At 38.6% G+C, this 22,809-nt stretch overlaps 1 protein-coding gene across 7 annotated transcripts in view; it reads left to right on the forward strand.

The window, feature by feature from the left end:
• Lsamp (limbic system associated membrane protein) overlaps positions 1 to 22,809 on the forward strand; it is a 2,112,174-nt gene that overhangs the window by 1,889,540 nt on the left and 199,825 nt on the right. For all 7 annotated transcript variants that reach the window (XM_075962675.1, XM_075962648.1, XM_075962642.1 and 4 more), the window contains one exon: positions 3,431 to 3,556. In XM_075962675.1, the coding sequence (XP_075818790.1) occupies positions 3,431 to 3,556 (126 nt within the window). The remainder of the gene's footprint in view (positions 1 to 3,430; positions 3,557 to 22,809) is intronic.

The raw sequence follows: 22,809 nt of genomic DNA on the forward strand, positions 1-22,809 counted from the left end.
AAGAAAGTAAATGTTGATGTTTGAAACAAGGCAGAGTGGAGTAAGGAGAGGAAGTACTGAATAACTGTAGAAATATTTAAAATATGGGTTCAAGTCTATATCAGGATAATGAAAGAAAGGGAGTGTCAAAAGATATGAATTGAGGTGACTTTTTGTTGTTCTTTTGATTTGTTTGTTTGTTTGGTTGGTTTGGTTTGTGGGGAGGGTCTAGTTATCTATCTTATGCTAATATTACTGCCCAGACAAAAAAGTCAAAGGAATTTTTTTGCATAATGACAACATTAACTAAGATAATATTAAAACACAAGTGTTTCATGAGAAAGTAAATGGAACTATAACATATCTGTGGGGCATGCAATGGAGATATAGATAGTCAGAAATGTGGGTATAAAAAGATTAGGAGACTTCTGGGCTGAACATAATGATATAAAGTCATCAATGATATGACTTTTACTTATGAAGCTACTAACTGAATAAGAGAACTTGAATGGGAAAACTGACAGGAAAACAGAACACCAGCTAAACCCTTAAATGCAGGCTTTTAAGAAACAAGATAAGATGAGCACCAACTTTAATATGACCGAAAATGTGGGAGGAAAGTCAATTTAGTTTGGTGTCTTGGAAACCAAAAATAGAAAGTTCTGGAAGAAAGAAGTTAAGAACAACAAATTAGGTATTTCAGGGGGGAAAGGAGCATTCCAATAAAAGTTGCCAGCAGACCTCGAAAGAAACAACATGGGCTCAAAGAGCCTCTCTGAAGAGGTTTGTCTCATGCAAGAATGAACGTTATGTTTAAGGTTGATGTGGTAATGGTGGGGATGATGATGCAGCATCAAACAGTTTTCTGAAGAAATTTTAGATACTGAGTTTGAAAGTTATTAAAAGTAATTTCTTTGGAGAATAAAATCTTATATAACATGCACATTCTTTCGAGATGGCCCTGATATAAAATAGGAAAATCAATAATGAGGCTCACCGGAAGTGACCTAAATTCAAGCAGAGTGCAAAAATACAATGTGATCCATTTCTCACTGTTCAATACAAATCTTGAGACATCCTAATCCCTTGGAACTCCAGACCTGAGTTGACTCATCTTAATGACGAGAGTCAGTGTGATTTGATGAAGAGAACATTATTGCAATGACTCTAAATGTACTCTTTAGCTTTACATATATTTGTCCGAGAGACTTAAGCACATGGCAAGTGAGTGCAAAGTCCTTAATATAGCTTCACATGTTATCTGGCAGCAGCACTCTTAATGATCGACTTTCTGTTTCTTTAAGTTTATTGCTTTCATATAACAGATTGGATGCCCCACATTTGGTTGGACAACATTTACATACCGGTTGCAACATCCTGTTGCAATTTAGATGTAACTAGAACGAAATTTAGTTGGAGTTTGTTAACTGCTCCAGAGCTTCCTGATACAAGCTTGGGATAGCAGAGGAGGTGCTTAGAAAAGTTACATTGTGCTCATTTGTATACTATCATTTCTTTCTTTCTTTTCTTTCTTTCTTTCTTTCTTTCTTTCTTTCTTTCTTTCTTTCTTTCTTTTCTTTCTTTCTTTCTTTCTATCTTATTTGGGGGCATTCAGAACACTGTCTTCCATAGATGAAAATTAAAGACTATGCCTATTAAACAAAAGAAAAATAAAGCATTTGGGAACTCTGAGATGTAAACCCTGCTCTAAATTTTGATGTAAACTCTGAATTGTGAGTCCAGCCACTATTCTTTTCTGCTCCTCATGTCTTTCTTCATAAATCATGTATGATCTTCTATGTTCTTACCCTAAATGTCTGGGAGAATCTATCTCAAGTCACTGTGTGAATCCAAAAAAAAAAAAAATAGCCCTTAGCCTCGGTAGCTGAAGGAGGACTAGAATGTCAAGAGAGACTGCTGAAGACGGGAATCATCTGTAGTCTGCCGCCGGTGGGTTTGATTCCAAGTCAGCCCTTTCTCTCCAGAGGTCCTATAACATGTCATTGTCAGAAGCACACTAAGGTCATAAAGACCCTCCATCAGCTTCCTTCTCCTGACACTCAGAGACTCTCCCTAAGTACCATCCATGTCTCCTCAAGGCGGTCATGTAGTTGTTTCTTTAAGCAGAAAATATCCCTGCTGGGCAGGAACACCCGAACTGTGTGTAATGGGTAGAACAAGTGACAAGGAGCAAGACTCTTTCATTATTGAGCTCCTTCACGTTTTCTTGTCCTCCTCCCTTAGAAATAGACTTTTACAGCTACCAAAGAGGCAGCCGTGTTTAAAAAAAGAAGAAGAAGAAAAAGGGAGAGTCACAGTCACCCCTCAGCCTGGCTATTTGTAATCAGTGTGTAGCCTCGGCGATGAAATCTGTGAGTAATTCACTTGCCACACTCCCCAGTGAAGCCGACCAGAGTGGGATCTACTGTTGCCACCCTGAACACTAATGAAGGAAGCCGGGCGCAGTACTGCTTGCCCTTGGGGACTCGTTTTTCACATCACCAAAAGTAATTTCTGTCATTTTCTACCATCTGGTTGACTGGATTGTGAAGATGAAATTCTGTTCAAGAAGTGTTTAAGAGTGGACCCTGCTGGGATTCAAATGCCTTTTTCTGGTTTCACTTATTCTCATCTGAGCCTCGGTTTCTTACCTATAGATAACGTTTTCATAGAATACCCTGCCTTATATGAAGTGATTGAAATGATATTTCTTAAACACCTTATGCATCAAATTATACATAATGCACATTTAATTAAAGTTAGCTTATTATTCAAGTGGTAGTAGTAGTATTATTAATGCCAATATTAAAAATAATGCTATAGTATGTTTATAATGTCTATTTACTTAACACAGTAACCATTGATTCAATGTGTATAATCTAACCTATTATGTATATTTAACATATAGCATATGCAGAAAATAATATGTAGAAACTTCCCATTTCATTGATTATTTTATGAATTTTATATGTGGATACCACATCTTACTAAAACAATGCTATAGCCTAACAATAAATATTGATTATTCTTTCCTTTGCATTTGGAGGCTGTATTATATTCTTTGTTATATATAAAATGAAAAATTCAAGTGGTGGTGGTATGGAAATTTATTTCAAAAATGTTCAGAATGTGATTACCTTCTAATATTTGGGTAAGACATGTCCTTACTAGAAAAGAGCTAGCACGTTTTCATTATACATATCTTAGATACTTCCTACAGCACTCAGATGGCCAGAGTGGGAGGCATTTTCACCTTATAGATGTTTAAGGAACTCTGGAGAGATTTGGAGAAGAAATAGCTGGTGTGGGAATTAAAAGTATCCTAGCTACATGGTGTGAAATTTCAAATTTAGTAATAAAGTCTGAAATGTATTAACTTCACTTTTATAGATCACAGCTACAGTTTGTTCTTCCTGCCATGACTATATATCCCATTTCCTTCTGTCTATAGTTCCACCAAAGATCTCCAACATCTCCTCGGATGTCACTGTGAATGAGGGCAGCAATGTAACCCTGGTCTGCATGGCCAATGGACGCCCTGAACCTGTTATCACCTGGAGACACCTTACACCAACCGGTAAGCAACTGGCTAGATTCTAAGGTGCCACTTAATATCTAAGATTCTATTGCATCAAAAGGGCAAACATGCATCTTTTTATTAAAACTCAGAAAGCTGCAGCATAGATATTGTTTATGGGTCCAATAATTTTTGCTAATGTGTTAATCTCTTTAAGTAACTTAGTAATATTTGTATTTATGTGTATCACCTTTCTATCATCTACCTAATTGATATATAAGTATTGATACATAAACTTGTTACTCAAAATAGATTAACTCTCAAGGGAACAACTATCATAATGTTAATAATGCAGATGCACACACACATGGGCACGTGCGCGCGCACACACACATATAATATGCAGCAAGAATAATCAAAAAAAAGATGCTATCAGCTTGAAGTCAGGAGGGGATGGGAGGGGATGACGGAATGGATGGAAGGAGGGAAAGTGATAAAATTATATTTCCACTAAAACATATTTAAATATAAGCTGTAAAAATAAAGCATATATTTAAATGTATAGTATTATAGTGGTTCATTGCTTTATATAAATTATTTTATATTACTCTCTAAAGTCATTTCAATCATAGTTTCCTCCTTCATGAAGAAATTAGGAACAAATCACTCTGATTTCCTAAAGACCTGTACTGTTACCTACCTCTGTGATGGTTACCAGACATGAAACAGGCATTGGGAATAGTGAGTCCAGCTAATGACACCAATTCAGTTAAATTAATAACATGAGTTGGCAAGCAAGTCTTCTGTACCCTTCCCCTTTATACCACCCTCATCTTAAGTGTGTACCAAGGCTATTGTAGTTGTGAACATATTTAAGCATTTTTGCCAGATGATTCTGGATTAATCAGTTGCATTTTCTCCTCCTATTCAAATTATGTTTTTATATGTAAAATTATATTTTTGCCATCTATTTATAATAGTACTTGCTTTTTGATTATTCCAAAAAGAAGATCTACCAAGTCAATTATGAATCAATTATAGATAGATTTTTCTTAGGAAGTTAGTAAAGAGTCTCAGCCTTTAACTGGTTTATGGCTGATAGTTTCTTATAATTTCTCTATGAAAGTATTTAGATGGTTAATTTCCATGCTTACTGGTTTTGGAATGAATACCAATACAAAACATAAGATTAGGTATACAATGATACCTATCCTAAGACCAGAATAATATCTAAATATTTTTTTCTTTTTTGTGGTAAGATAATTAGGGACTTCCATTTAGCATCATAGTCCAAATTTATTTCCAGGGAAAGTTTAGGTCAACTTAGTAAATCTTCTATTTAGGCAAATATTTTTTTATTAGAGATCTATATTCTCTTAAGAAATTGTTACTCAAAACCCACGTTTATCTATGTATACATCCTATCATCTAATAATATAAAGAACATCACATGAGGTACTTATTTAGAGAACTCAATATCAAGCTCATTTAATTACAGGTACTCATTTGGTACCTCACATGGCAAGAACACGTAGACGATCATTTGGAGCATGGTCTTTTAGGTATCATACAACTTTGTCTAGAAATAGGTTATTTCTTCAGAGTACTTTTTTCCTGGGAGCCTCACATTAGATCCAAACCTACTCTACCTACCAGGTTCCAAGGCTAATAGTGCTGTTTTGCCTACTGGTGATATTAATATATTGTCCTGTATTTAAATATTTTGAGAAAGACAACATCTAAAACCATTGTATTTACTATAATGTTATTGACACTGTATTTAAATCTTTCCATAGTTTTACTTTAAAAAGCTTCGTTCAGAAACTTCCCTCTTTATTTTTAATAAAATATTTTTCCTACTTGTCTTTTCCAAAGCAATGGCTTGTTTCTTGCAAATAAACCCAGAGATGATCTTATATAAATTACCATGATCCTTCATTGTATTGACTGTTGGTAGACTTACTGCACAATTTATAGCCAATATGTTCAGAACATAAATTATTTTATATAAATTACAGATAAATAAAATTGATTTTAAACCATCCGATTAGGTGTTTATGGCCTTAAGTTCATACACAAACCACACTCCTGTTTTCATACCATTATTTTTAATTTGTCTCACATTTTGCAATTAAATTTAAATTTATACAAATATTTTATTAATCTTTTAATGTCTTTCAAGGGAAAGGTGGCAGATTACAAAATGAAAAATGTAGGATTTAAGAAAGGAATTTGTATTCCTGATATGATCAATAAGGAGCCATATTAGTAGGAAGACTTACTTCTGGTCCAGTTTTGAGCAGTAAATAGAACTGTCAGGGGAAAATAAAATTGTTCCCTATAGCCTCCAAATACTCCATTTTAGTCCGCAAATTTAGAAAAATTCTGGGACAGAACCAAATCTTTATAATCTTTGCTAGTTTGTTAGCATTCTCTGGTCCATATGGCTAAACCAGTAAACTTCTGCGTGATTATAAACATGTCTTGAACTCTGAGTAGCACGGTTTCTGTGGTGATTCAAGAAAAACAAAGAGCACAGGACCAGTGACATCTTACATGGAAAATAAAGACAACATTTTCATGTATTCCCAGAACACTAGAGACTTCAAAAGCAACTGCAAAAACTTAATTAACTCACAATGATTCTCAATCCTCAATTACAGGGGTCAGCACATTGTAACCTGTGGGCCAGATTCTATCTTCCTGTAAGCCAGTGTTCTTTAAAAAAATAAAATAAAATAAAAACTTTCTGAATGGACACAAATAATCAAGAGAATTTTGAATTTTAAATACAGAACAAATGTTTAAACTTCAAACTTGAGAACAGATACATCAAGTTTTATTAGAGACAGAGTCATGCTGAATTATTTGTATTTGATCCATGACTGCCTTTGATCAAAAATCGCACACTATGGTAACAGCAACAAAAGTACTTAGCTCACAAAGTCTGAAATATGTTAATTTTGCCTCTTAGATTAAAATGTATACACCTCTACTTAAGACCATAGCCAGAGACATAAATATTTACTAAACTCACACATGGTCCATAGGGTGTGTATATATCCTGTGCCAGGTTCCTTCTTTGTTTATCTCTAGTTGTATATGCCAGCTTTCTCTAGGGACCAAATTGCATGCTGATACACTCAAAACAACTTCTTGACGTTTTTGCATACTTCACATCAGGCCACTCTTCCCCTTACAATGGACATGACTTCCCAAGCTTATTCTTTCATCTCTCACATAGGCAAATTAATAACCAAATAATAACCAAACAATAACTTGACCAGAGCCATCTTCCTAGTGACAGGTGTGAGAACTTGATTCATCTACTCTTTTATAAAACAAATTAGGTCGTGTAAGAGTGTGTGTGTGTGTGTGTGTGTGTGTGTGTGTGTTTCTTTGAGACTTTGGAAAAGGGTGATCTTTTAAGCCAATCCATTGCCACCTTTCTTGGAGATACTGAAGAAAGATACTTGCTCTACTTGCTCCCTGTATAACGGCGAAACTGCCTACAAATCATTGTCACGTGATGGTGAAAATCCAGATAGCTTTGTTCAATTATTAATTGGGCCTTTCACAGTATACTGTGTGAGCACCTTCCAGAGGAAATGTAGCTGTAATTAGCTAGACCCCATGGTGGACGCCGAGACCTAAAGAGGGAGGATGCCATGCAGGATATCACAAATGTCTGATGACGGGTCATTTGATGTCATGAAAAGGGAGCAAGGGAGAAAAAATTGAATGGTATCATTTTTTAAAAGAACATTATCTCAATTCAGTTATTATGCTAGATTATCTGGTTTCTCCTTCTTTTGATCCTTGAGGGTCCCCCCCATACAAGAATACTACAAACTTTTTTAAAGAAGAAGTGTCATAAACTTTCCGTATATTCAAAGTCGAAAAAACTCACTTGGACTTGCAGTTCTGATTTCTTAAATTGTTCTCACTTTTAGTTATTTTATATTGTCAAAATGAACGTCACATATGTGAGTATTGCATATGATCTATTTTTTTCTGCCTTAGTTAAGTCAGTCTTGCACAGCCCTGTGGTTCCCGACGGTTTACTGCACCATGTGTTTGCATGTATTTGCTCTGGCATGTTTGATCTTCCTTCTTGAGCAATGCTGCTGCCATCATCATATGACGTCACTTCTGAATCTCTCTCCTGGCCGTCGTGGGGAACCCTTCCTCTCAGCCTCATGTGGTGTCACGAGCGCTCAGGTGCACAAGGAGCATTTGTGTGCATTTTGCTTCAATAAAGGTTTGCACAACCTCAGAACCCTTATCTCGCTGGAAAATTCCAAACCCTGTGCTGAGGATTTCACCCCTGAGGCTGAGACCAGCACAGGAGGTACTGTGTAATTTTCCTGACAAGCTAGAAGCAAAGTTTGGCACCAACCAAGAGAATAGAAAGCCTACTTAAGAAACGCCTGGCTACATGGGTTGTTAAACTCGAGTTATTAAGTCAGACTCCAGAAGTTGCTCCTAGTGGCCATTGTCTGGCCTTTTAAGATATTTTGTTAGCTAGTTTGACCTCATATTTAGCACAGAGAATATTTGTGGTCTGTAGTTTACATTTTATGAAATTATTTCTCTGTACTGTTATCCTATAGTTCTCCTCAAAAGTCCACTGAGTGGACATTGGTAACAGGGCTGTAGAGGAGTTAAATCTATCGACTTTCTCATGAATAGCTGCTAACTCTTCACTAGTAAAGCAAAATAGAGCCGTGAATTGCTTTCCTTTATGCCTTGTATTCTTTATAATTATCATTTCCTTTAAAAGAGCAAAATTAAAAAATGAGGTTTTTTTTTCAGTTTCTAACTGGAATATTGTTTTCAAATTTATCACCCATTAATGCAAAACTGTGTTCAGATTCATCTTGCTCTTACAAATTGTTCATTTGGTCAGAGGTATTTCTAGAGTGCTTACTTTGAGAAAAGACACATTGAAGTGTAGGATGGACACGGTGCCTGAACAAATGGAGCTTATAGTTCAACAAGAGAGCAGAGCATTAAACTAATAATTGCATGAATAACCCTTTAATTAGATTCATACATTATAAAAGAAAATTATGGCATTCAATAAGACCATAAAACAGGGCCATATAGTAAAATCTGCCGAGCCAGCAAAGCTCCCCTGAGGGAATATTATGCTGAGATTCACAAATTAATAGTACCTGTCTGAGAAAACAGAGGAAGAAAGAGTATCTTAGGCTTACACCATGGCACATCCTCAGGCCTGGCATAAAAATACCTGCAGGAATTTAGATGAAGGTCTTCATGTGAAACATGATGTTAATTGTGTCTGGTCATGCTACTTTTCATGCTTAAATTCCTCGATTTGAAGACACTCAGTACGATATTGCTTTTTAATATTCTGCTTCTGTCTCTTAAAATCCAAGAAAAAACAAGAAAAATCATATCATAAATTTTTAGGCCCTTACTTGTAAAATATGCCATCATGTAATACTACATATATTATAGTATATATTATATGGCTGTGTGCTATATATAATATAGTATATATATATATATATATAAATTCGATATATATAATTTTTACTTTTATATTTTATTTTTTCTTTTTTATTACTTTATAAATAATACCAATCAAAATTCCCACTTCCTCCCCTCCTCCCACTTCTCTCCTGCTCCCCCACACACCCTGCCCTCCACCCCCTCCAGTCCTAAGAGAGGGCAAAGCACACTGACCTGTGGGAAGTACAAGGCCCTACCCCCTATATCCAGGCGTAGGAAGGTATGCATCCAAAGAGAACAGGATCCAAAAAAGCCAATCCATGCATATATTGTGTTGCATTACATAATGGCATACATGGTCAGTCACAACACATACATAGATACACATACACACAGAGGCATATTCATGAAAAAGATGAATGTTAGATAGTTAGGGTTTTTATTGCTGTGGAGACACCATGACACCAGTAACTCTTATAAATAAAGATGTTTAATTGAGGATGGTTTGCATACTGTTTCAGAGGCTCAGTCCATTGTATTATGCTGGGGAGCATGGCGTACAGGCAAACATGGTTCTGGGGCCCTTACATCTTAATAGGCAACCGGAAGTTGACTGAGACACTCAGCAGTATCCTGAGCATTGGAAACTTCACAGTCTACCTTGACTTACTCCAAGGCCATACCCACTCCAACACAGCCACACCTTCTAAAAGCACCACTTGCTATAAGATTATAGGGCCATTGGCATACAAACTACCACAACAGATCCTATTTTTTTAAAAAAAATTGTATATACATCTCGGTGCCCAGGAATCAAGCACAAACCTACAGAATTCAGAAGCAGAAGGGCCAGAGGATTAGTGGTCAGAGATAGTCACAGGGATGGTAAGAAGGTCTAACAGGTAAAGGTGTGCTCTCAAGCCTGATGACCTCAAATCATCTGTGTGATCCACATGATGGAGGAGAACAGATTCCCACAAGGAGTTTTCTGATTTCCATGACGATGCCTCCCCAAATACTATGAATAGTGTAATTTCTTAAAGTGTGCATGATGAGGTAAACAATATCTAAACTACAAAGATGAGAGTGATCCTAGCTCCTTTTTCTTCTTTTGCCACAGCCAGGATTCATTTTGCATAATGTTTTGATCATTTTCATTAGTAACTGAATCCTTTCATCTTTCCTCCATCACTGTCACAGTATAGTCCAAGCAATAATTTCTCAGACCTGCCTTCATTAGTTTTCTGATTGGACTCCTTACTACTATTTCTCAATATTACATGGTCAAGCTAATATTCCTGCTTGATTTCCAATATCCTAGGACCTTTGGAATAAAGCTCAAACTTCTTAGCAAAGTGTTAAAGCCCTTTCCAGCCAATTCTTGTACCTCAGAATTTCTCTCTCTCTCTCTCTCTCTCTCTCTCTCTCTCTCTCTCTCTCTCTCTCTCTGTGTGTGTGTGTGTGTGTGTGTGTGCATGCGTGCGCATGCCATGGTGTGCATGTAGAAGTCAGAGGAGAGCTCATCAAGGTTGTTACTCTCTTTCCACCAGAGTTTTGGGGGTCACCATTCTTAGTAGCAAGAACCTTTCCCTGCTCGCCATTCCATACCCCCCTATTTAAGATCTTGAAAAGCCTGCAAGCTATCTGTTACCCGTGTATCTATTTTCAACACTACGTGATAGAGACAAATAATTAAAGAACACATGGACACAAAGTAATCTGTAAATGATAAGCAGAATTACAAAACCACTCACACTAACTGTTTCGTTCGTTTCTTGTTGAAACGATTTTGAGAACGCCATGAAAGTTTTCTGCCTGTGTTCCATCTGTATCCTCACCTTGAGTCACCTGCGTGTGTGGACACGTGCTGATCTGACTGGCATCATTACACTGCTGGCTGGAGAAAGTGTACTGAACTACTCACTTCGTGCCTTACCTTTTGATATTATTTATCACTCTTTTGTCTTCAGTTGATTGGTGTTTTGCTTCCCAGCAATTATCTCGCTCAGTAATTGTCTTGAGCATTTGTTTCTCTTTTCACTCTCTGTGTCCCTCATGAAAGCACACATTTTCATATCTTCACTTCCCATTATGATATCAGGATCAACCGCAATAATAAGTATGCTCAACTAATATCTGTAAGATGAATAAGTGAAGGGCTTACTATGAGATACGTCAGACTCTCTGTTGTTACCAGCTTAAAGCTGAGATGTAAAGGCAGTTTTCCCACACTATAGCCTTGCTGCACTGTACCAGATAGATCGTTAAAATGCAGGACAGTTCCTCCCTTTTGGCACTGTGACATTTCTCCCACGGGTTTTTATGTGCGAGAAATGACTGTTTCCTCTGTCAACAAAGATACAAGTACTGCCACTCCATCGAACTGTACTGTACTGTGGTGGGGTGGAGAAAATACCTTCATTTTGAGTCTCAGCACAGACCATTTTGATCTTGATCTGAAGCTGCAGTCCATGAAAAGCCCTAAGTGGACTGAATGCATATTTAGCTTTGTAAAGCCCTGGGCTAGAGGAAAGGAATCTTCAAGTTCAGAGAAAGCTGTTTCCTTAGTGTCTAAACTGTAGAAATTAACAAGCAGCTCTCATTTTCCTACCAGTAATAATCCTAACTGGATCTTTCCTTCCTTTCCTTCCACATGCATGCCTACTGGAGAAAGAGGAAAAGAAAGCTTGGGGTGGGATGTGATCCTGTGCTACTCAGTATTTGTCATCGGGACTATTGTCTGCTAATGTTCTACTTGCTGCTAAATATTACAGGAAGAGAAATTAGTCTACAGCATGAGGAAAAGCAATCTCAATGCCCATAGCCACTTTTCTTATCATCTTTTATAATAGCTTTATCTGCAAAACGTAGACAGTAACATGTGGCCGGCCTGCCTCACACTGGCGCTCAGAGGGATCAAATGAGATAATGAATATGAAAGGAGTCTGAAAAATGGAAAATTCTTCACAAAGAGAAAAGATTGAAAGGAAACGTGATTTGATAGAGAAAGAACAGAATTTGGATACTGAGCGGTCAAGTTCAAGTCCCTTCTATCCAGAATTTACTTTCACAGGAGAAGGAAAGAGTCTTTGAAGGCACATGTCTCATCTGCAAAATAAGAATAACAGGGTTTACCTATCAGGATTTTTCTGTTGTCCCATGTGTGTAATCCATATCAAGGCGATTTGGCAATGATAAAGTATTGCTCAACTACCCTTTGTGGTTACTATCATTATAGATGTTACAGAGTAAATTATAGACCGAAATCACCATAGCCATCTAGTTAGAGAGTAAGAACTGACCTCAAGGTCTTGATTCATTCGGTTGATGAATCAAGGAATGAAACCAGATTCTCTGAAAAGCTACAGCAGAATTCTTAACAGGACAGTTCCCAGGACACCACCAGTAGGAGCACAGAAGAACACATTAGACATGTGTGTTATTAGGCCCCACTCCAGGTTGGACCCAACCTTGTGTCCATTGATAAGCTTCCCAGGTGATTTCAAGGAGTGATATACTTGGATGAGCCTGCCTCTAAAGATAAGACACCTCCCTGATACAGTCAGGGTGAGCTGTGTCTACCAAGCAGCGAGTGAGTGTAGGAGCATTTGTGATTCTTCTGTTTCAGCTGCTGTGTGCACTCACACATAACACACACAAGCGCATAAAACAGCCTGCTATGTGAACTCATAGTCATATTTCTTCTGTTTAGATTTCTCTCACCTTAGAGGAGGAGGTTTGGAAGGACCACTGTCTAGAATTTCATGCTTTGCGTTTGTCTATCTACATTCTAATGATGTTTGATGCTGGCATATCCCTTAAGATGTGCACGCCTTTCTAAAATCCTCATCATCCTCTTGGCATACTCCTTTGCAAGTCTCCCAATACACTGAGGCCACAATTCATCCTAATAAAACTGAGAAATCTCAAAAGGTATCTCAGGTGTCATCACAACTGCCCACAAACGACATGCCAATAAAACCCACCCAGTGTCATTTGAGAAGAAGTGAGGAATAAATTGTCTTGAGTAAGAAAGACAAGAGAAATAGAAACTCCTTGTCACTTCTTGTGTGACACCTTCCTTTTATCACTCAAGATTCTACTCAGGTAGTTTTCTCAGTTGGTCAACAATTCAAAAGCATGTGAGGCCGTGAGAAGTCACACAATTGCTAAACCAGAATTTTATATCTGTGGATTAAAGTGTTAAAATCTGTTGAAGGAAAGAGAGTACAAAAAAAAACCTTTAATAATCCAACTTGCAAATATCCATGCAAATCAGATCTAATTCTTCAAGGTATTCTAGTAATAAAATCCGAAATGTCAGTCTTTGAATGACATCATTCTTTTTAAAACATTTTTTGTGACTTGGTCACTAAGGCTTGCTGCCGTTGGTAATGAGTGGCAGAAACAGCCAGGTAAGAAAATAGTGACAGTGACTACCCAACCCTTCCCCACCTCCTAAAACAGTAAGCCTGTTTGAAACATTAAGAATATTATGTATTCCAAAATTGTACCTTATAACAAAATCATTCACTCGTGACAGATGCATAGAGGACCTAGTGGCCTGTCATTTGAGTTTGCTTCATATAGACACAGAAGTATGCAATGGGCAGTTTAAGCAGTTTGGAATGTTGACCAGGTAACTTTTGGAGCTGTCTGGGAGAAGACAAGAGTTTCAATGTTACACACACACACACACACACACACAAGAAATAGGTATTTTCAGTCTTGTATTAAAAAAATTGTAACTATGCTTGCTTCAGTATACCAATCACTGTAAACCACCTACTTAAAGAAGTTAAATAAGTCCACTTATTTAAAAATAAAGGCACTAATGTATGTTGTGATCTGAGGCTGCCTTAATAAAATACCATAGACTGGGACTTTCAACAGCCACTAATTTACTCTACAGTTCTGGACAGTAGAAATCCACGATCAACTGTATGGGTGCTTGAATTTTGGTAAGAGTCATTGTGCTGACTTGTGGATAACTGTCATCTCAAGGAACCTCGTGACTACTGCTTCATAATTGCAGAGACAGTAAACAAAAAACAGAGTTGTGATGCCTCCTTTTAAATGGGCAGGATTCTTCCACAAGGTCCTCACCCCCGTGGGCTCATCTACAAAAGGCCCTGCCTCTTGGTGCTATCATATGGACTTGATAAGAACATGTTCTGTCCACGGCAGATATCTGTTTTCATGGTGGTGACCACTTTATCTTTTTCCTAATCTGGCTCTCTCTGAGCTTGGGGGTCACAGATTCACAATGTCATGTTTCCTTGAGACTGACTATGTAATCTGGATGTAAATCTCCTTTCAATTCAGAATAATCAGTCTTAATGAGAGCACTAAATGGGAAGGGACTTACCACCCCACTGCTTGTAGCCTTCCCAAAGTCCAGCTGTCCTATCAATAAGGCTAATCAGAAATGACTCCTTCATCACTCCAAAGAATCCAAAGTACATTGAGTTATCCCTGCAACACACCAAGTCCAGAGCTAAAAGAGAAAAAAAAATCTGTTTTGCATGTGTGTAAATAGCTATAGCTTTTTTTCTGTTGGCAATGCTGTTACTGATTACTGCAAGAGGAGATAATTCTCCCGGGAACATTTCAGCATTCTAAGCTCTCCACAGCAGGCTGACTCAGCTGCTGTGCGTCAGAGTAGAACTGAGGCTCTGCTGAGCCACTCAGCAATGTTGCTAAGCCTTTGAGAATGTATGTGAATCTTCACTGCGCTCTGCTCCCAGTCAAAGGCATGGTTCTGCCAAGGAAATGTCTGGCAGCAGGGATACTCGTAATCTTATTCTATCATGCTGTGTGAGAGTGGGTGACTGGCGATGGGGAGTGATAAAGACCTGCGCTTCTACCGTGGACAGCTTGTATGTACTGCATCACGCTTCTTACCCAACCTTCATAAGGATGGAGAATAAGGTATTTTAGTACATCCTGGAAATCTCTTATAACTTCAGTTTTGTAACAAGGAACCATTCAGAATTCAAACAGATCCTCAACTTGAGACACATTTGAGAACCCACTTCCATATCTGGGGTTTCTTTCTTCTAGGGAAGACCTGTGTGAGATTTATACAAGGAAAATTGAGTGCTCTGGCCCCTCCCATCCCTGTAGTACCTATCACAATCAGAACCAGTGACACCATTACTACTACCATTTAAATAACTGTATAGCCTTCACCTGCTCTCACCATGATGGAATGCCATACCATCCAAGGCTCTGGACATACACAATTCCTGCTTTCTGTAGGAGATAGGAGTCAACTACCCCAGAGATATTTTTCAAAATTTTGTAACTTAGTCCCACGCCAAACTCAGAGTTCTAGAAATAACCGTCTATAAATCCTTACCAAAGAGAGATAGCAATGCCTGGGTTTGGTAGTGGATAGAGTAAAAGCACCAGGAACCAGAAGACACTCTAGGAACATTTTTCTCCTGGCTGGTCTTTTATAAGAAACATACACAGCCAGGCATGGTGGCACAAGCCTTTAATCTCAGTATTTGGGATGCAGAGGCAGGCAGATCTCTGGGAGTTCCTGTGTTCATCTATTCTTGACCTTAAAAGGAGATCCCTTGAGATTGTGCATTGAAACCTTGAATGCCAAATGGACACTTTCACTTTTTAAAATAAATACTCTCATAACTTATGATTCCTCAGATTGGATCTGTGAAAAACTAAAGCATAAATCTGCATCCTGAGACCTAATTGGTGTGATCAATCATAGAGTTTCCCCTAACAATGTTCGTCAAATTATTCTGATGTCCATTCTATCAGAATATCATATGTCTTAGAACTTCCATAACAAACTACCAGAGGCTTATGGATCAAAACAATGAGAAAGTATTCTCTAGAGGCCAGAAGCCCATGAACAAGAGTTTAGAGGGGCTGGAAGAGAATCCTTCCTCGCCTCTCCCAGGTTTTGATAGCTCATGTCTTTCCTCAGTGTATGATATCTTACTTTAAGTTTCTGCTCTATTGGCTGTCTCCTCTGTGTCTCTGTTAATGAGCATCTGAATCCCTCCCTTTCTTTTATTTATGTGACAATCATTGCACCTAGGGTCTATGTAGAAAGCTGATTTTTTTCTCTTTGCTAAGACCCTCCTCAGTGAATGTGTTTATATTCCAGTGGTTAAGGACGTGGACAGAAAGTTTTAAGGGGCTCTATTGAATGTTCTATAATTTGTTTTGCAGTAAAAGTAGTTGTGAATCTAATGAGACAGGCAGAACAAAATCATGTGACTTTTCAAAGGGCAGTTGGGATACAAATATTGTCATAGGAAACCCAATACAATTAGGCCAAGACTTTATAACGAAATAATCTGTGGAAGACATTGTATGTACTGTGAAATTCTTGGAGTTTTCTTGTAGTGGCAAAAGGGATTTTGTTATGTGTAGAAGAACTATGCATTATGGATGAGATTATAGAGTAAGAAAATAAGCCAGACTTAAATATTAAATATGGTTTGCTAGCAAGGGATGGTGGTACCCACCTGTAATCCTAACACTCAAGAGGCTGAGGGAGAAGAATCATAAATTTGAATACAGCCTGTGCTGCATAGAGAATTGCAGCCTCAACAATCACATTGAGACCTTGTCTCAAAAAAGAATAAAATTTGGCATGATTTTCTCTGTGTATGGCCATGGAGATATGACTTCCAAATAATGTCCTATAGCAGGGTGATAATAAGCCTTCCTCATTTCTGCCTTGTGAATTAAAGATGTAGTGTTTATGAAGCTTGTTCCGTTTTACTTGTTCATGTAAGCTCTCAATGAATGTAATTCTTATCGTCGGTGGTGCGTTAAAATTTCCGAAAGAAAAAAGTGTGGGCTATATGTAAAAGCACTAGTCTGCAAGTAGCCATGCCTGTGAGAAGAACCAAAAATAAGCATTGTTAATGATGACATTTCCATCACCTCGGGGCTTTAATTATAAGAAAGTCTATCTTTGTCATCACCAGCCGTGAACACAGTAATTGATAGACCTTGTTGCTTCGAGTGTTGTTTGTACTATATATGCCAGGTGTCCTATTTAAATCCTAATGGTTTTCCAAATAGAAATATATGCACAGCCCTAAAGTGCGCAATACAAGAAAAAATTCAACATAATCCAGGGGCATGCTGACGACATGAGGAGAGGGCAAACAGTTGGCAGAGAGGACGTTTATTGAGAGCTAAGCAAAGGAACTCTGCTCTGGCTCAACCTGAAGGTACTTTCCTCCCATCTGGATATTTCCTCCTGACAGCTGGAATCTGTACCCCTTGGGCAGGCTCGCTCTCACAGTGTGAGTCATGCCTTCTCTTATGTCTTCTCTCCTGCGCCTCTGAGAGTGTATAAGGGGCATGTAATAGAGCCTGGTGTGTGGGGGAAGGTGGTCACATCGGCACATCTGGAGGCCTGTCAGATGGCCTCCAGCGTTTTGTTCTTCTGACTTTCTGGCTCTTTTCTCCCGCTTAAACTTCTCCTAAGTTTTGTAATATCCGGCACCAGGAGAATATTTCCTATTATTTACTTCCCATTCATAGTCTTACTTCACATTCTTCTAAACTGTAAATTAAACCTCTGAAAAACAGAAGTCTGGCAATGACTCACTTTGGGCATAAGTACTAGCAAGCCACACAGTGCGCTACTGGGTTGCCAGGGCCAAGGTGAGAATCTGATAAAGTCAAGTGGAACGCCATATGAATATGATTCCTTTGACCTCGTGGAGTTCCAAAATTTATATTTCAGTGTCTCCTTGTCCACCAAGAGAGTATAATTTCAAAATAATTAATGTCAAAGAGAAAAGAGAGATATAGAGAACTCCTTTTGAAAAATTATTGGTGAGAAGAATAGTATAAATAGTACAATAGCTCTCCTAGAGACATCTGCTATCTAATTCCTAGTATGGGTCAATATGTCTGCATATATGGCAAGTAGATTTGGATATAAATTCTTTAGATGGAAAAGTCACTCTAGATTAGATGAGTGAAGCTTAGTAAAATCACAAAGATATATATCATAAATACAAAGATTTTCATATGAAGGAAGATGAGAAGTAGAAGCATTGTCAGCAAAGGGCTTTAGAGGTATGTCTGTAAACTGAGGACAGTAGGCAGCTATCTGAAGTTGAAAAGATATTCTTTCTCGAAGCCTCCAAAATGGACCTTTGATCATAATCCAACAAGTGCCCCATTTAACTGTTTAACCACTAGAGCTGTAAGATAATAACTCATATTAATGCAATTTACTATGTTAAACTAATACACTGACTAACTCTTTGGAGTTGTTCATAGCTAGACAGTTATGAAAATCAGCTTGAGCATTTTATGTAGAAACAAAAGGTTATTGGGCATGTCTGTAAAGAGTGGCTTATTTTGAAATAATTGGGAATAACAGGGAGCTGAGGTATCCGATCAATGATGTCAACACATTTTATTATTGATGATTGATAGTCAAAGCATTGTACTGTGATCAAATTGTACCAAAAGTATGCCAAAAGAAGCTGTCATTTCTTTCCTTTTAAAATTTTTATCCTTTGATTAATATGATCCAAGGTGCACTCAGAAAGTGACACTGCCTTTGAGGCAATTGTGGGAACATCAATTACTATCATACCGTTGTAGCTAGAAGGACCACTAGTAATGCCATTTCCAGGTAATGTTCAGTAGAAAAGCCATCACTTATGGTGGGGTGCTGCCTAGGCTGCGTCTGTCAAACAACTTTGGGAAGGTCTCATAGTTACTTCAGAATTAAGGTTTGTTTACTCACTGCAGATATTACCTTGAATTCCAGAGAAATGAAGTGTGAGCAATAAAAAAAAATGTCTCACGGTTGCTGTGAAATGAAACTCCTAAATATTGAACCGAGAAAAACACCACCATTGGCCTCCACTAAAACAGGGCTAGGTAAGCTCTTGTTTTTAGCATCAGCTGGTGAGCATGACCTTAATAATAGCATACTAAGCTTGTAAGATACATTGGTTTTTTTCAACAGTTGACAAAATGCAAGTTCCCTGAAGGAAGAAGCAGCATCTCCCTTTACACTCCCCTACCTTTACACCATATATATATATATATATATATATATATATATATATATATATATTCAACTAGAATAGATCTAGTGCCAGGTCTGTGTAAAGAATGCAAAAAAAAATGAGTGGGTAGTTGACAGTGTCTTCACCACCAGCTTTCAATATGCATTTGACTAACTACACAAACACTTAATAGAGTGAATGTCAGCACTGAAGGCAATTGCATGCTGATACAAGATCACTCCAGAATCCCACAAATGAGGACAGAGTCTTGAATCAAACACCACTACCATAACCACACACTGCCTGGCAGGGTATGTGGGAAATTTTTCTTTACCCTCATCTCTCAAGCTTTTTAATGGAGGAAATAAAAACATTAAGGATAGTTCTTCTTTCATGAAGGTATAGAGAAAGCTGAAATGGTCCCCACATTGTGGTTTTTAGCATGGGACCTTGGGATCCCCAAGGATTCTAGAAGTCACAGATTATTGTTCTTAGCAGAGAATGAAAATGAATTTCATTTTCGGAGGCTGAAAGTGAAGAATCAAAACGCCCTAACACCAAGTGGGAAAATGTCACTACAATCCTCCTTTCTTCCCTCTAGCTTGTATAAATATATTTATACAATGGAGTTTTTTTATAACATGTCTTCTTTATTCTTTGCTAGCTCTTCTCCTCTTCCCATCACACTTATGAACACACACATATGCACATGCAAGCATGCTCCCAGGCACACATGCACACAGTCGGTTGAGTCCCCTTGAGAAAGGGAAGCACAGAGAACTCCACATATTCTTGTCAAGAACCTGCTAATAGCAGACAACAGCTGGGCAGAGACAGAAGCTGTGTGCTTCAGGGCCCAGCTCCCTACTGAGCAGAGCAGCTTCCCATCCAGCCCTGCACAGGCTCTCAGCATCATCCTCCTGTGTGAGCCTGTGGTGCTTCTGCCAGGAAACCACTGGGTTCATAACAGTGCATGATTTATCCATACTTTCTTCTATCTGCTAAGGCCCATGAAATTGGGAGCAGCTTTTGGCCGAAGCAGTTCACCAAATTTGAGGCTGCCCTGGCACTTCCGTGACTGAGAGCAACGTGGCCAATCTTCTCAAAGAGTTGCAGGTTTGAATCGCTTTGCTTCTTCACAAACATGTCCACAAATCAGCCTCTGTTGTTTCTAACATGATGAGGTCCGCAGACTGGAGAAAGCACAGTGTATGAGCTATCTGCTAGAGCTGCCAAAGGGGAAGCAGCTACTTTGTGCTCCAGGAGTGAAGGCAATGAGAGTTTGATGAATGGTCCACAGCCCTGAGGAGTGAGAAAGCAGCAAGTCTCAGATAGCTGGAGAAGAGACCGATAAAGAAAAAGTCATGGACATGAACTGCCACTTAGGTTCGCAAATTTTCCTTATCGTGGAGCAAAAATTCTAAAACACTTAAACGTGCACATTTCAAATCCTGCCACTTGTGAGGTGGAAGATTTCTGTCACTGAATAAGCCTTTGGACACTCCTCTGAGCAGGGGATGATCTCAAAGCTTCATCGTCATTTCCCACACCCTAATTCTGGCATCGCTGTTGAAGGGATTTGTTTTGTATCTTCAGTGCTAACACACTGAGCTGAGAAGTGATGCCAGACCTACAAGCGGCAGCCACAACGCTGGGAAATTGGGTTTTAAATGCGCCTTTGCTTTAAATTGATACCAAGGGCCTTCCGTTCTTCCTTGGAGGAATGTCAATCTTTAACTTTTTGAAGGGTGACTTTTTCTTATCCTGTGAGAATTAAAGGACAAAGTTCCAATCCCTAGCTCTGTAATTAAGGACTCTAACAGGAGAAATGTGTTATCTTTGCAAACAGTCTGTTGGAGAGGAAACTGAGCTGGGGGAATAAGGGAAAGAAGGCTCCAGTTCTGACTCTCTGATAACCTGTAGGACCTAGGACAGACCACACTTCCTCTCAACATACCCAGTTCCTTCTAAGGAAAACAGAAAACAACACAGGCTTGTATTCCTTAAACTTTTATATGCAGAGCAGACAGCTGGACATCTTCTTAAAGTGCAGATTCCAATTCAGCCTCATTGGGGATGTGGGATGAAGGTTATGCTTCTAGATGACAATGCTGGTGGTACATACCATATCCTGAGGAGGAAGCACCAAAATACGTTATTTTTCATAATATTATCTAGCCGGTAGGTGAGTCTTGTCAGGGCCCCTCCAAGGCATTTGTTGAATGTCATTATTTTATTATTATGTCATTTATATTCTCACGGCTAGAAATACTGTGATCTTACTACCCCACACTCTTGGCCGTGGTGCCTCAGTAACCTGCCAACAGGCTTCCCAGCCTCTACCCCCACCCTGTTCCGCACCCATCCATCAGAGCGCCTTTCACAAAGACTCCATAGCACTCTTCAAACCCAATTAACTCTCTGTAATGGCTTCCAGAAGCTCACCAGAAAAGCTTCAGGGATTATTTTGGGCCAAGGTAATTTATCTACTCCACTTTTACCTACGTCTTGTATCATTGTCTTTTTCTTTCTTTGCTACAATTAAGTGGTTCCAAACAAAGTATACTAGTTCACTAAAAGGGACATTTTCCAATGAGTAAAGATGGCTTGTGCTGTTGTAGTCGGGGTGAAGCCAAAAACGCTGTTGAAATCCCCAAGTGCTTGGAAAACCCTTAGCCTACAAACATTATGCTCAGAGTTCCAGAGTAGAAAACTCCTGTAGCTGCCCATGCTGCTTTGTATTACTCAACATCCCAAAGCCCCTGCCTATCTCAAGGCATTTGTCTTGCTACGTCCTCTTTGCTTTCTGTGCTTTATGTTTCCTGGGGTACAACCTATACACACACCAAACCATGCATGCGCATACAGACATATCTCATTTTCATTACCAATGCCTTAGTTCCAGTATCCATAAGAAAACAGCCCTGTGTCACCTTCATTCAAGCTTTAGCACCGTTCTTCCACTGTGCTATTTTATTTCCTCAGAGTGATGTCACTATGCAGAAGTTTATTACATGCTATCTTATGGCCTTTCTATCTGTAGCCTTACAGAAGAATACACCTCCCATAATGGAATATACTTTGTTCAACTTATTCATAGTCACATTCTTATTGACACTGCTATATTATAGAAAGGTGACCACAATGTATTCCTTACTATGTTATAGATAGATATAGATAGATAGATAGATATAGATATTAAATTAATTATTAGATGGATGAAAAACAACGGAATTCTGCAGATTATGCGTGTTTAAATGTAGAACTTTAACCCTTAGTTCAGAGTTACTGAAACCCAGTCTCTTGGGTATTGGGTCTAATAGCATGCATTTCAATACATTTCCCTTGTGATTTCTATCCCCACTAGCATGTGATTCCCACTGGGCTGGATAAAGCATGTCTAACCACAGTGACTCTCGGGGGATGAGTGATGCGGTCATGCTCAGGCTGTCCTTTAATCAGAATATTCACTCCCCTTTCGTCCTGCTGTGAGAAAGACCAGGAATCTTGGTGTGGCTTAATCTCCATGGAAAAACAAAGGGTTAGGTAGGAAGGCCTAGACCCAAGTATGGTCTAACTGAATCCCTGCAGGGCACAGACAGATACAAATGCAGGCCAACACAGTTATAGATAACAGCAGGGCTCCAGGTTGGAGGTTGGCTACTGTGATGGCCCACAGCATTACTCGAGCTATCTGAATCATGATATTGAACAGGCATGGTCTCTTTTTCTTAAAAATTGAAGGGACTTTGAGGGGAGGGGAGCAAATGACCTTTTCTGAGCAAATAGCAGTAAAATAAGAAATGA

The sequence above is a fragment of the Microtus pennsylvanicus genome, chromosome 1, assembly GCF_037038515.1.
Source record: "Microtus pennsylvanicus isolate mMicPen1 chromosome 1, mMicPen1.hap1, whole genome shotgun sequence".
Lineage (NCBI taxonomy): Eukaryota > Metazoa > Chordata > Mammalia > Rodentia > Cricetidae > Microtus > Microtus pennsylvanicus.